General features: G+C 38.5%; 2 protein-coding genes across 3 annotated transcripts; one reads left to right on the top strand and one right to left on the bottom strand.

The window, feature by feature from the left end:
- Positions 1–83: 83 nt before the first annotated feature.
- LOC148661118 (uncharacterized) lies at positions 84–2,824 on the bottom strand. Its single transcript, XM_088634417.1, has 2 exons — positions 2,482–2,824; positions 84–1,184 (listed from the first exon to the last, which is right to left on the bottom strand). Exons 1-2 carry the CDS (start codon positions 2,624–2,626, stop codon positions 1,042–1,044), a joined length of 288 nt encoding a protein of 95 aa, XP_088490543.1. The 5' UTR covers positions 2,627–2,824; the 3' UTR covers positions 84–1,041.
- Positions 2,825–6,843: 4,019 nt separating this feature from the next.
- On the top strand, positions 6,844–11,325 carry LOC148661117 (putative E3 ubiquitin-protein ligase RNF144A-A). Of its 2 annotated transcripts, XM_088634415.1 has the most exons (4): positions 6,844–7,082; positions 8,536–8,636; positions 9,344–9,517; positions 10,447–11,325. In XM_088634415.1, the coding sequence occupies exons 1-4, from the start codon at positions 6,998–7,000 to the stop codon at positions 10,903–10,905; spliced, it is 819 nt and encodes a 272-aa protein (XP_088490541.1). In that variant the 5' UTR covers positions 6,844–6,997; the 3' UTR covers positions 10,906–11,325. The 2 variants fall into 2 exon arrangements, with proteins under 2 accessions (XP_088490541.1, XP_088490542.1); XM_088634416.1 differs by lacking the exon at positions 6,844–7,082 and having other exon boundaries at positions 9,243–9,517.
- Positions 11,326–11,495: the final 170 nt, after the last annotated feature.

The raw sequence follows: 11,495 nt of genomic DNA, 5'->3' as shown, positions 1-11,495 counted from the left end.
TACCCGTCTCCTGCATGACTTTTCCCCCAGTGTTTCCAGAGACAAATTAACACAAAGTATAAAGATGTACTGGTGTGTCAATATGACAATAGCAAAATTGACTTTAATTGTGTTCAAAGAGAAGATAAAGCATGCTCACAGAAAACAAACAAAGAATATGTCCTAGCCAACACAGTTCTTCATCTTTATAGATATTCCACCTTGAATATGGGAAATCGGTATAGAAGGTAATCATTATTTCCCAATACATTAGCTCTAACAACAGCAGACATTGACACAGGTGACAAGTATGAGTATGTTGATGAACCTACTGCTCTAAGTTATTTAACGTCTACATTCATTTTACTGTTGAACTGATTAAACAAATCAAAGTATATTACAGTACAGATATCCCATGTTAACATATTAAAGTTGCTAACAATTTAAACCTATGCCTTTACTGCTAAAGCCAAGTAAAACAAAATCAAACATTAAACAAACACGTGGTTAAGTGGTACGATTTGTATATTTTGTGGTTATTATTTTCCTAAGGCAGGTAGTGCCAACGCTGAAGCCACTGTATGTTCAGGCTTCATATTCCAATAAAGGTAACAGGGTTTAAAGTATTGAGGCTGCATAACTGTTTAATTAAGCAACATTATCATGAGATGGAAGAAACACTTTGAATTGAGGTTTTTGTGACTGGGGTAGAAGGCTGCTGACTCAATGGGTTTCACAAGCATCACAGTTTTGTTTTTTTTATCCCAGGGCCTGTGGCATATGGAGATAATGAGATTCAGCTACAACACTGTATGAACAGAGAAGATCTCAATGTTTGGTGCCTTGCAACCTTCAGCATGCACTACACATGGAAGGAAAAAAAATGGCAATTTTTGTATCACAAGAACATGGAGATCATTTTGCAAATCATCACCACCCACAAACCTGCAAAACAGATAAGACAATTCAATCTGGCCTAAGCTGGAGGTCATGGACTGAAGATCATCATTATCCCTGCATACTAATGAAGAAAAAAAACGAAAAGTCAAATTCCAGCTTCATTCACGCTCTTCTGCTTCTCCTTCCACCCGGCAATTTCAGTACCACAAAGATATGAGACCTGTCCTTGATCTGGTAATCTGAAAACTTGCCAGAGTCCTCCAGGTTCTTATCAGTGTATATCAACCGCAGCTCATCAGGATTGCCTAGGAAACAAGACAGGGCAAGTTAACCAATGCTGCACCAAATGAGTTGCATCACCGCCGTCACCATTCTCAGGTGAAGATGCTTGATTCCAGGGTCATTTCTAAGAGATGGGATACATGGACTCCATCAACACTGAAACTTTCTTGGCACCGCACAGTGGTGGGTGCAGAGGTCCAGTTCCTGGGATGCTATCTGTGGGGAGTTTGTATGTGCTTCCTTTGTTCATGGGAGTTTTCTCTGTGTGCTCTGGTTTCCTCCAGAAATCCAAAGACGTACTGTATGGGTAGGTTAACTGGCTTCTGGGTGCTTGTGTTCGTGTCTGTGTGTCTGCCCTGAAATGGACTAGCATCCTATGCAGGGTATATTCAGCCTTGTGCCTGTTTCTGGCAGGGCTCCAGCTCCAGCTCCCCCCGAGACCCTGTACTGTTTAAATTGGAGAACCTTTAGGTTTTTAGCCATGTTAACCACTGAGCTGCCGTTCTGTCCTCAATGTGTTATGTCAAATAAAATTAGAAACTGGGGAGGGTAAGTGATATTCAGAATGTGCTGATTTATGGTTGGACGTTTATGTGCATCAAAGTCCCCAGTCTTGTTGTAATAGATCAGATTAGCATAAATACAGCAGGGCCATTGGAGCTATATATTTCTATGGGATCTTTAGACTTTGGGTGCTTTGTGTGTGGGGAGTGTGTGCATTGCCTTATATGATTCCAATCTAGTTGTACATTCCGTTGTATGCAGGTGAGGGAAGTATTCATAATAAGCTCCAGATTGTTTGAATATAGCTTGGAATACATGAATTAGTGAAAAACTCTAGCCAAACATTAATAGCTGTTCAGCATAGTCTACAGTATATGTTACTAGTGGGTTTTCACAGAGCTCGAGCCTGTGACTAGAAAGCAAAATAAGCTGATTTCATGTAGCGCTGAAAATGGACATTAAAAAACCCATCATGAAATTTTTATGAATAATAATATTTGAAATCACACCAAAGCAGATACATGTCCACTTTAACAACAAGACAGAAATGTGTTATAATGCAAAAGGTCTAATGAAGACCAATTTAAATGTGTAGTACAAAATACAGTGCTTTGGAACCAGAAACACTGACAAATTGCTATTCATCACCTAGCAAATAATTATATCAAAATTATCTGACTAAGAAGTAATTTTGTAATAATACATGCTCTCTCTTCAGATTGAATCCTTCCTATACCTCTTCATAGTCTCTGGTCAGTAGTCTTGAGTAACTGAAACAGGGTTTTGTGAACCAATAGGAAATAGTATGTTCTTTACCTGAATTCCCAGGAATCTTTTCAAATATTCTCTTCTTGAACTCCAGAATGCTGAGATTATTCATTTCTTCTTCTGAATGCCCCACATCGATGGCCTTTTTTTCTCCTTTGATCCCAACCACTATGACTTGGTAAGTCTTTCCCATGTCGCAGCTGTTGTTGTTGTGTTCTGAGCTAGCTGTGTTTCTGGCTGCGAGCTGTGGTGACCTGGCTTTTTTTTTGGTTTCGCTTTGCTCTTATCAGGAAGTGCAGACGAGATATACAGCACATGTTGTGACTCCAAGACATTTTGATTTTACCAATGCTTGTGAAGTTAGCCATCATATCATCACGTGTTACTACCTTGCTCATGCATATCTTCAATGTAGAAGGAAGTAGATTACCTGCAAAAGGGACATGGACATTAGTAGGAAATTTCGCAAACATTTGAGAATACATTTAAAAAGAATACATTTCTTTGCTCCAGGTGCAGTATAAGTTTTATACGTAAAAGGTGCGTGATTCAATTAATGTATAAGTCTTACACCCTGCAATGCCTTCATTGTATTAGTTCTCACTCTTTAAGGTTTCTCTTTCCAGGAAATGAGATAAATAGACTTACTGTAAGTGAGCGTGTTATCCAGAAGTCACGAGGTCTGACTTAGATACAGTATGTTCTCTGTAAAGGAAACAGCGCTTTCCTGCAGGATCTGCACAAAAACCAACAGGGTATTAGCAATTAATTTCAAATCCCAAAACAAGCATAAAAGTGCTGAATGTTCAGAGTAAAAAACGTTTCAGTTTGAGGTTAACCTGACCACCAGAAATGTATATAACATAATTTGCAAATGAAAAAAACTGTCAACAATTAAATACTGTTTGAGGCAACATTAAATCATTTAATTTACTGTTCATTACAAAACTAAGTAAAAGCTCTTGCAAAAGTATTAGATTCTATAATGTTTGGTTGCGACTTTTGACCCAACCGACTCAGTTTTGTGATACAGTTTACTCGAGGTGCACCGCCCCATCCAGGCCTCGGGGAGTTTCCGTAAAAAAAAAGTCCAAAATCTGAGTTGGGCCCCAAAATCCAGCGCTGACATTAAAAATTGTCTAAGTAGAGAACTGGGCTGACTGAAACCAGGGAGCTGCTGCTGCAGGGGTGTAGACAGGGCGGTGAGAAAGAATATACAGTGCCCTCCAGAATTATTGGCACCCTCGGTAAAGATGAGCAAAAAAGACTATGAAAAAATGTCTTTGTTGTTTAGCAGCTTGATCTTACACTGAAAATATGAGAGAAATCTAACCTTTCAGTGAGGTAAAATTATTCAAAGAAAAATTGTGACACAATTGTGTGTTTATGAGACAAATGTTTCTTTTTTTGAATTTTTTCTTTGAATAATTAACAATATAAGATTTGATATATATATATATGATAATATAATATACAAGAATGTAAGATGGGGTGGTGGGGAAAAAATGAGCAAAAGGAAATCCAGAAAGTGAGATATATATGTATATTGTGGTTCAGATGGGGAGCTGCGTCAGCATGCGTAGGCTGCAAAGGAACAAGTAATAGCTTTATTCCATGCTGAAAAGAGAAGAAAGGAAACACGACGTTTCGGCCGTGGAGCCTTCTTCAGACACCTGAAGAAGGCTCCACGGCCGAAACGTTGTGTTTTCTTTCTTCTTTTTTTCACACCGCGCAGGAATAAGAAACGCTCTGCTCAGGCAGCACCCTGTTGAATCCGACTCTATCACAATATACTGTATACAGTAGGAGAGCAGAAGTAAGTGACAGAAGTAGGGGAGATTTAGATCTAACCTTCTTTCTGAATGTGTGTTACAAGCTTAGATTGTAAGTGTGCAGGTTAAGAATTAAAATAAACTGCATAACATTGACTGTTGTGCAATAAAATAAACTGGGCCATCTTCAGTTCCCTTTTGGGCACACATCATAATAATAACAGGGCAGTTACTGTACCTATTTGAATCCTCAAAAACCTACTTGAACTCTCCAGTATTAAACCACCTGTTACTGAAAACATTACTTCTGCAGCTTCTGCCTTCTCTACACATGTGACCACCTGCTAAAATATACAGTCCAGCTGAGCCCTCTTTGATCTGTGACTAACAGCCTTGAGGAAGGCAGGCTGAAGTTAAACTGCACTCCCATTTTCAGTTTCTAGTGTACTGTGTGTTTAAAAGGATATGCTATTTAAATAGACTTTGAACTGCATTGCTACATAATATACTGTCGTTATTTGTTACTGTTGTATGAATATAAGGTGGAACTCCACCACCATTGTTCGGTTTTTTTTTTTAGCAAATGTTTGGTTAATTTTGTACACAGAATGAATAAGCACATTACACCACTAAATTTCATAATGTTTACTTATCTGACCTCCTGTTTCCTGGTTTATAAAACACAGTGCTGTGAGCATATTCTCGTTCAATGTACCATTGTCCCTCTGAGTCTCACTCCAGGATGAACCTTTCACCATAATATACGACCTGAATACCTGAATCACCTCAGTGGAGGTTTTAAACAGTCCATGCTTTCATTTATCCATCCTTTAATCTATTTTATAACCACTTTATCTAATACAGGAATGCCAGAGCCTATAGATTTACATAATTTGGATGAACCAAAATACCCTTAATTTATTTAAAAAATCGTTTTTGAATATGAAAACGTTATACTGTATGTAAGAATAAATTCTGAAAACAATAAAATACAAATAAATAGGAACTAATGTACTAGTAATGGATCAATCGAGGAAGAATTAAAGAGCCTGTAAATCACATGTTTATGAGATATGGTTGTATATAAAATCACATGTGGTGTCATTTCAATTATTTATCAATTTCATTCCATCAGGGGAAATGATTTTGATTACATTTGATGTATAACGTTTGTATAAAGTACATCCATACTACATCCTTTTTTGTTTTTATTACAATACACATTTTCCCTTAAAATAATAATAATAATAATAATAATAATAATAATAATAATAATAATAATAATAATAATAATGCCTCTTTCTGAGCTTTCTGAACTTCCATCCCTTCGTCCATCCATTTTCAAGCACTTTCTCCAATTCAGTGTCATTGGGGATCCTATCCTGGCAAGCAATTAGCGCAAGGCAGGATATACCCTGGACAGGACACCAGTCCCTCGCACACACATACACACAAACACACAACACCAGGGCCAATTTTCCCAGAAGCCAACTAGCTGGTAAGTTAGTGGATTGTGGGAGGAAACCCACATGGACACTGGAAGAACATAAAACTCCAGGCAAACAGTAACACAGGGCCCCTGCAGTGGGAGCCACTGTGCCACCATGCTGTCCTCCTTTCTATTATTTATAATTAAAAAGCAAACATGCCAAATTATTTTTAATCATATAAAAATAGCAATGATAACATTTCAGTAAAGTACTACAAGGGTGCACAATGTTGGAGCCTTTCCAACGTTGCTGAGTTTGTTGTTGTGACAGAGCTTCACTCTCTGTTTTGATTTCTGATTCTGATTCTGATTATAGGGATCGATTGCATTCACAAGCCTCAAAAAGACATATTAGATACCAAAGGTTAAAAAAACTATTCAAAACATTGAGTAAACATTAAAGTTGACTTTGATATGACTACAGTTGATACTGTCCTTCCAGATTCTCAGATTTATATTCACAGTATAAAATTAAAAATCACTTACTACTCAGCTCAGAAACTGTCTAAAAATCTAGTATAGTTGATTGTTGCTGTTAAATGAACTGATGGAGATATTTCTTATGTAAAAAATAGAAAGCGCAGATATAAGGTATTTAAATATTTCCAACGCAGCTGAAAATTAATATAAAACCTGTGGAATCTGTTGAATTTCAGTACATTTTAACGTGGTTGTTTGCAATTGGCTTTTGAGTAGAATTTGTCCATTGCTTGTTCAAACTTAACCAATTATTCAACTTGTTAGCTGTTGTTCTAGAATCACATTACTGGACAATATCTGAATTACTGGAAAAAATCTGAAAGTTCTGCTGAGAGAACAAAGATCCTCGAATATATTTATTTAAAATAAGTGTTGAAATTTCCAGAAAACCAATAATAAAGACATAATATGTTTCATCCAAGATCACAAACCACTTTCCTGAAATAATTTACATAGGGATTCACATTGTACCCACTGTGATTCACAGGGTATATTTCACAGCAAGCTCTCTGTGCTTGTGAAAGGATTAAAAACATCATTTAAGCCTGTAAGTATATTTGGGGTAGTCAGCTGAGAAGGAAGGCTATAAATGACGTGTGCTCTAAGCTTGGTAGAATTTGACAAGACCAGTGTGGACTGAATGACGCTAATTCTTGTAAAGGGCCTGCCCAGTCAATCCGAAACAGAAAGTGTTTCACACACCTCGAGGAAACTGATATTTGCAAACACATCAGCAGTGTACGTTGGTGCCGTGTTTGTGTTCTGTTCATTCCAGAGGGCAACAAACACCTTTTTTTCACAGAAGTAAGACTTCTGCAGCAGTATGACGACCCAGGAGCAGAACAATGAAAAGCGCTACGACCCAAAGGACACGACCCTCAAGTTTGTGAACAGGAAGGATGAAATCAGTAAGTGTTCTTCGCTGATGAAGTTTGGAAAATGGAATTGTGTGAGCTTGCGTTGTTTTCTTTAAATAGCTACGTTAACAGGAACCAGTGTGGTTCACAATTGGTAGAAGAAAAATCATTTTAACAGTACATGCAACACTATACCATGTATAGAAAAAACATATAAAAGGAATCTGATATGGTGTTCATGAGACATTTTTTTATAAAAGAAACAATAGGTTTATCCCATGCTGAAAAGAGAAGAGAGAAAACAAAACATTTCGGTTGTGAAGCCTTCTTCAGGTGTGAGAGGAACAATGTTACAAGTGTCTTTGCGGCTGTGAGTGTCATACCTGAAGAAGGCTTCACAGCCGAAACGTTTTGTTTTCTCTCTTCTCTTTTTAGCACGGAATGAACCCATTGCCTATTGCGTAGTCCTTTGCAGACTACACATGCTGACGCAGCTACCCACCCGAACTATTTTTTTAATAAAACACAGCTTTCCTTGGTGGGTTTAAAACAGAATTCAAAAGAAGAGGGGTCTAAAAATAACTCTGTGTTTCTATAGTTGAAAATGGTGAAGAAAAAAGATGGATGAAGACTGAGAATGCATTACAATCTCTTTATTCTTATTTCTGTATTTCTGAATTTATTTTCGTAGATTATGCTATGAAATAAAAGCATTATAGCATTACAGTACTATGGGGGTACTGTTATGCTATGAATATGAAATAGACTTGATAGCCAGTACATGTACTGGAAAAACAAGAGCTCAGCATTTAAGAAATCAAAACCAGCCATAAAAATAAAATATTCTTCCTGGAATTACTTCCAACTGTTTATATAACTCTGCACCCTCTTTTTTATCTTTTCAAATGTTTGCAGCTTCCTTGTCAATGATCAGATAACAGGAACTTAACTAGGTGCAGGTGAAAATGAGATAAGACTGAAGAGAACAAAGCCTGTTGATTAGTCTGGGAATGTAGCTTTATCTGTCCTTATTTTATGTAGCCATTGGCTGTATCAGATGAGAAGCACAGTGTACTGGAATGGATATATGTATATAATGAAAACCCTCAAAATAATGCTAATCTCCATAAGGAGGTAGCCTACTCCAGGAGTTTACGATCCTGGTGGGTCCACACACCTGCTGGTTTTCATTCCAGCTGAGCCTAATTAATAAAATGATTCCTTAGATGAAGTAAGAAGTTGCTTGATTTTTCTCCAAAGTTTGTACTTTGTTGGTTATGTATGCAAAATATAATAGTCAAATGGTGACCTCAGACATGCTGAAGAACTGAAAGTGATCAAACTGTTCAGGGTTTGATCATACAGCTGGGAGTTCGGCTGGAACAAAAACCAGGACGTGTGGGGTACTGCAGGACCAGGATTGTCTACACAGCATTCTCATTATCTCACCACTCATACGAATTACAACTGTTTAGCTAAACAATATGCATTGTTGTTTGTTAAGCTCTTGATGATGATCCTGACATTCTGAGGGCAGAAATGTCCTGTGGACATGCCGTGACTCCAAATTCATTGACAGCTTGGTGTCGAAGTCTGCTTGACCAGGTGAGCTGTAATATGACATGTTCTTCATGCATTTTGTCTGCTTTTCAAAGGACCTTTAGCTGTGTCACAGAAATGGATGACCTCTCTACAGTGTGGCCTCCTTGCAGCAGGAAGAACTCTTACAGTATACAATTCACATCTTTCTCACAACATAAATGAAGCGATAACTCAGTGGGCTTTATCACTGTAACTTACAAGTACAAGTACAGAAGCACAAGAATGGGAAAAAGTTAGATTTTAAAAAATCATTTTTTTAAGATACCTGAAGACACCTGAAGAAGGCTCCACGGCCGAAACGTTGTGTTCTCTTTCTTCTTTTTTTCAGCATGGAATAAACCTATTACTTATTTTTTTAAGATGTCTAGCATGTGCAGTTAGAGAAGACAATATGCTGTGAATGATCCTTTTGGTGTATTTTCTGTTTTTCTAAATTGGATAAAAATGTTAAATTCTTAAGAAACACAGTAAGCACAATCTAGGTCAGTCCTCACTTTCAGTTCACAGTGTAGCCTTTAGCCTCATGAGCAGAGCCCCAAGTCTAGTAAGAGCATCATTGCAGCATAACGGTCTCATAATCTGATTGTCCCGAGTTTGATTCTCACACAGGACAGCAGAGCATTGTTTAAACAGGCCACTTGGACCACATGGCAGCCTCTCCTTTGCAACTATTCATGTTTCTGTCCCAACCTTCTTTTGTGGTGCTCCAGGGACAGTACAAATTTGTCTGCCCAGCCCTGAAGGATGGAACTCTGCAGAAGTGCGGAGCAGTGTGGTCGTACGAGGAGGTTCGGAAACTGGCTGTTCTTACTGCTGAAGAACAGCAGCACTTTGAGGAATCTCTTGCAGCTTTGGCAGCTGCAGAGTACTGTGAATATAAGTCAGTAAGTACTTTTCACAGGTGGATCTCTGCGTATATGTCATGGCCATGACAGTAGAAGATACTGCAAATTATGGAAATAAATGATAAATCATTGATTCCAGCATTTGAACTTGGTTTTGATTCTGTGAAATTGTCTCAGAAAGCTTTATCTTAGCAAGTACATTTGATGTATTAGGCCTTTTTACTGGTACTGTATATGATTAGAGAGAACAACATTGATTTATTCATCCAAATGACTTTAACTTCACTTACTAAAGGAAGACTGGGGCAGCCAGCACTAGTGTTACATTAGTTTCATCTGACCTGCCACTAGAGGTCATTCAGGCCTCTATAACAAAATAAATAGATTTGTAAGTGGTAAATTAGTTAACTTATGAGCTAATTGGTGTAGGGCGAGAATCACATTCTCACATAGGTTTCGTTTTACCTAAGTACATAAAGAGATTCTTGGTGCTAGATGGTGTTCGGCTGTTAGGTTAGTTTGTTTTTTGTTTTTTCTAGCTTGAAGAGCAGACCTAGACTAAAACCTATTCACAGTATTTTTCTTTCAGTCCAGGTTTGTCCATGTACTTGAGGCTCAGGAGCAACCTGAGGAGAGTGTTGCTGTCATAAAGACATTTCAAATACACAAATTGTTAATCCATATTGCTTGAAAGAACTCCAAAAGTCCCACCATTGACCATTCATAAAGCCTTTAGCTATATAGCTAATCACCTGAAATAGTATTTTTCCACAACATATTAGTTTTAGGTCTCTCATTTTTAAAGGTATAATAAACCTCTCTTCTACTGTATATATAAGAGAAGAATAGATTTAATTTCTACTTGTCTTTGTTTGCTTCTCGCATTGACTGAGTCAAAATAGCTGCAGATGACCGCAGGAAAGCTTTGCGCTGTGATTCAAGCGCTGTTTTCTTCTTTTCCCTTTGAGTGCCCTGGCTGCCAATCCTTCGTGGAGAGAGAAGATCTCACCAACCTGAATGTCCACTGTACGGTCTGCACCGCAGACACAGGCTCGACTTTCGAGTTCTGCTGGCAGTGCATGAGCCGCTGGAAAGGGCCTGGCCCGCGGTCCGACCGCTGCGACAATGATGGATGCACTAATAAGGAGCTCGAGCTCCTGCTGAAGTGCCCGATGACGTCCTTGCCAGAAACCGAAGTGGCCGACTGCCCCTCCATCCGGGCTTGCCCCACATGCGGCCAGCTGGCAGAGCACAACAAGGAAGGGTGTAAAAATGTGATCTGTCCCCGGTGCCAGGTTGAGTTTTGCTTCGCCTGCTTGGAACTCACCCCCGTCTGCTTAGAGACGAGCTCCCACTACGCACGGTGTTCAAGAGGCGTCGTGCCGCGGCAGAAGGCGATCCCTGTTTGGAATCGTCACGCGTTTTGAGAGGCATTGCAATCAAATGAAACGCTCAGGAATGTCTTTTTTTTACTTTCCTCTCTATTCTGATCTAATAGTCCAATTAGATCATTTGAATCACAAGGCTTTGCAGACTTTTCACCATTTTGAAAGTTAAGGTTATGAGGCGTAACGACTGTGGTGAAAAAGCTTGAGTACTGTAACTGCTTTGCAAAACAATGTAAGGTAAAATGACATGCACAGAGGTTAAGACAAACTTTGCGGTTAAAAAGACAAGGTTTAACAGTTTAAAAGGAAAGTGTGGAAAGTATCATGGAAAGTTGATATATGTCTGTGATGACTTGCCATAGTTTGGATTAAAATGACTGTGAGAAAACTTGAACTTTGGAGTAGGGTTGCTACAGGCATGGGTTTGGCACAATAAAATTAAGTTACATTTTTCACTCATCTTCAGTTCATGTCTGATTACTGAGGTTGAATAAAGAACATTCCCACAGGAGAATACAACAGAAATATATGCTGACCGAGCAAAAGTTGCTACACTTCTTGTGCAATCGGTAAGGTGAACATGTAAATGTGCATGGAGCGCTTGGAGCTTTGCAACGAAATCTACAGCA

Source organism: Lepisosteus platostomus, chromosome 6, assembly GCF_059453375.1.
Source record: "Lepisosteus platostomus isolate fLepPlt1 chromosome 6, fLepPlt1.hap1, whole genome shotgun sequence".
NCBI classification, from domain to species: Eukaryota; Metazoa; Chordata; class Actinopteri; order Semionotiformes; family Lepisosteidae; genus Lepisosteus; species Lepisosteus platostomus.
This window is presented reverse-complemented; position numbering and strand designations above follow the sequence as displayed.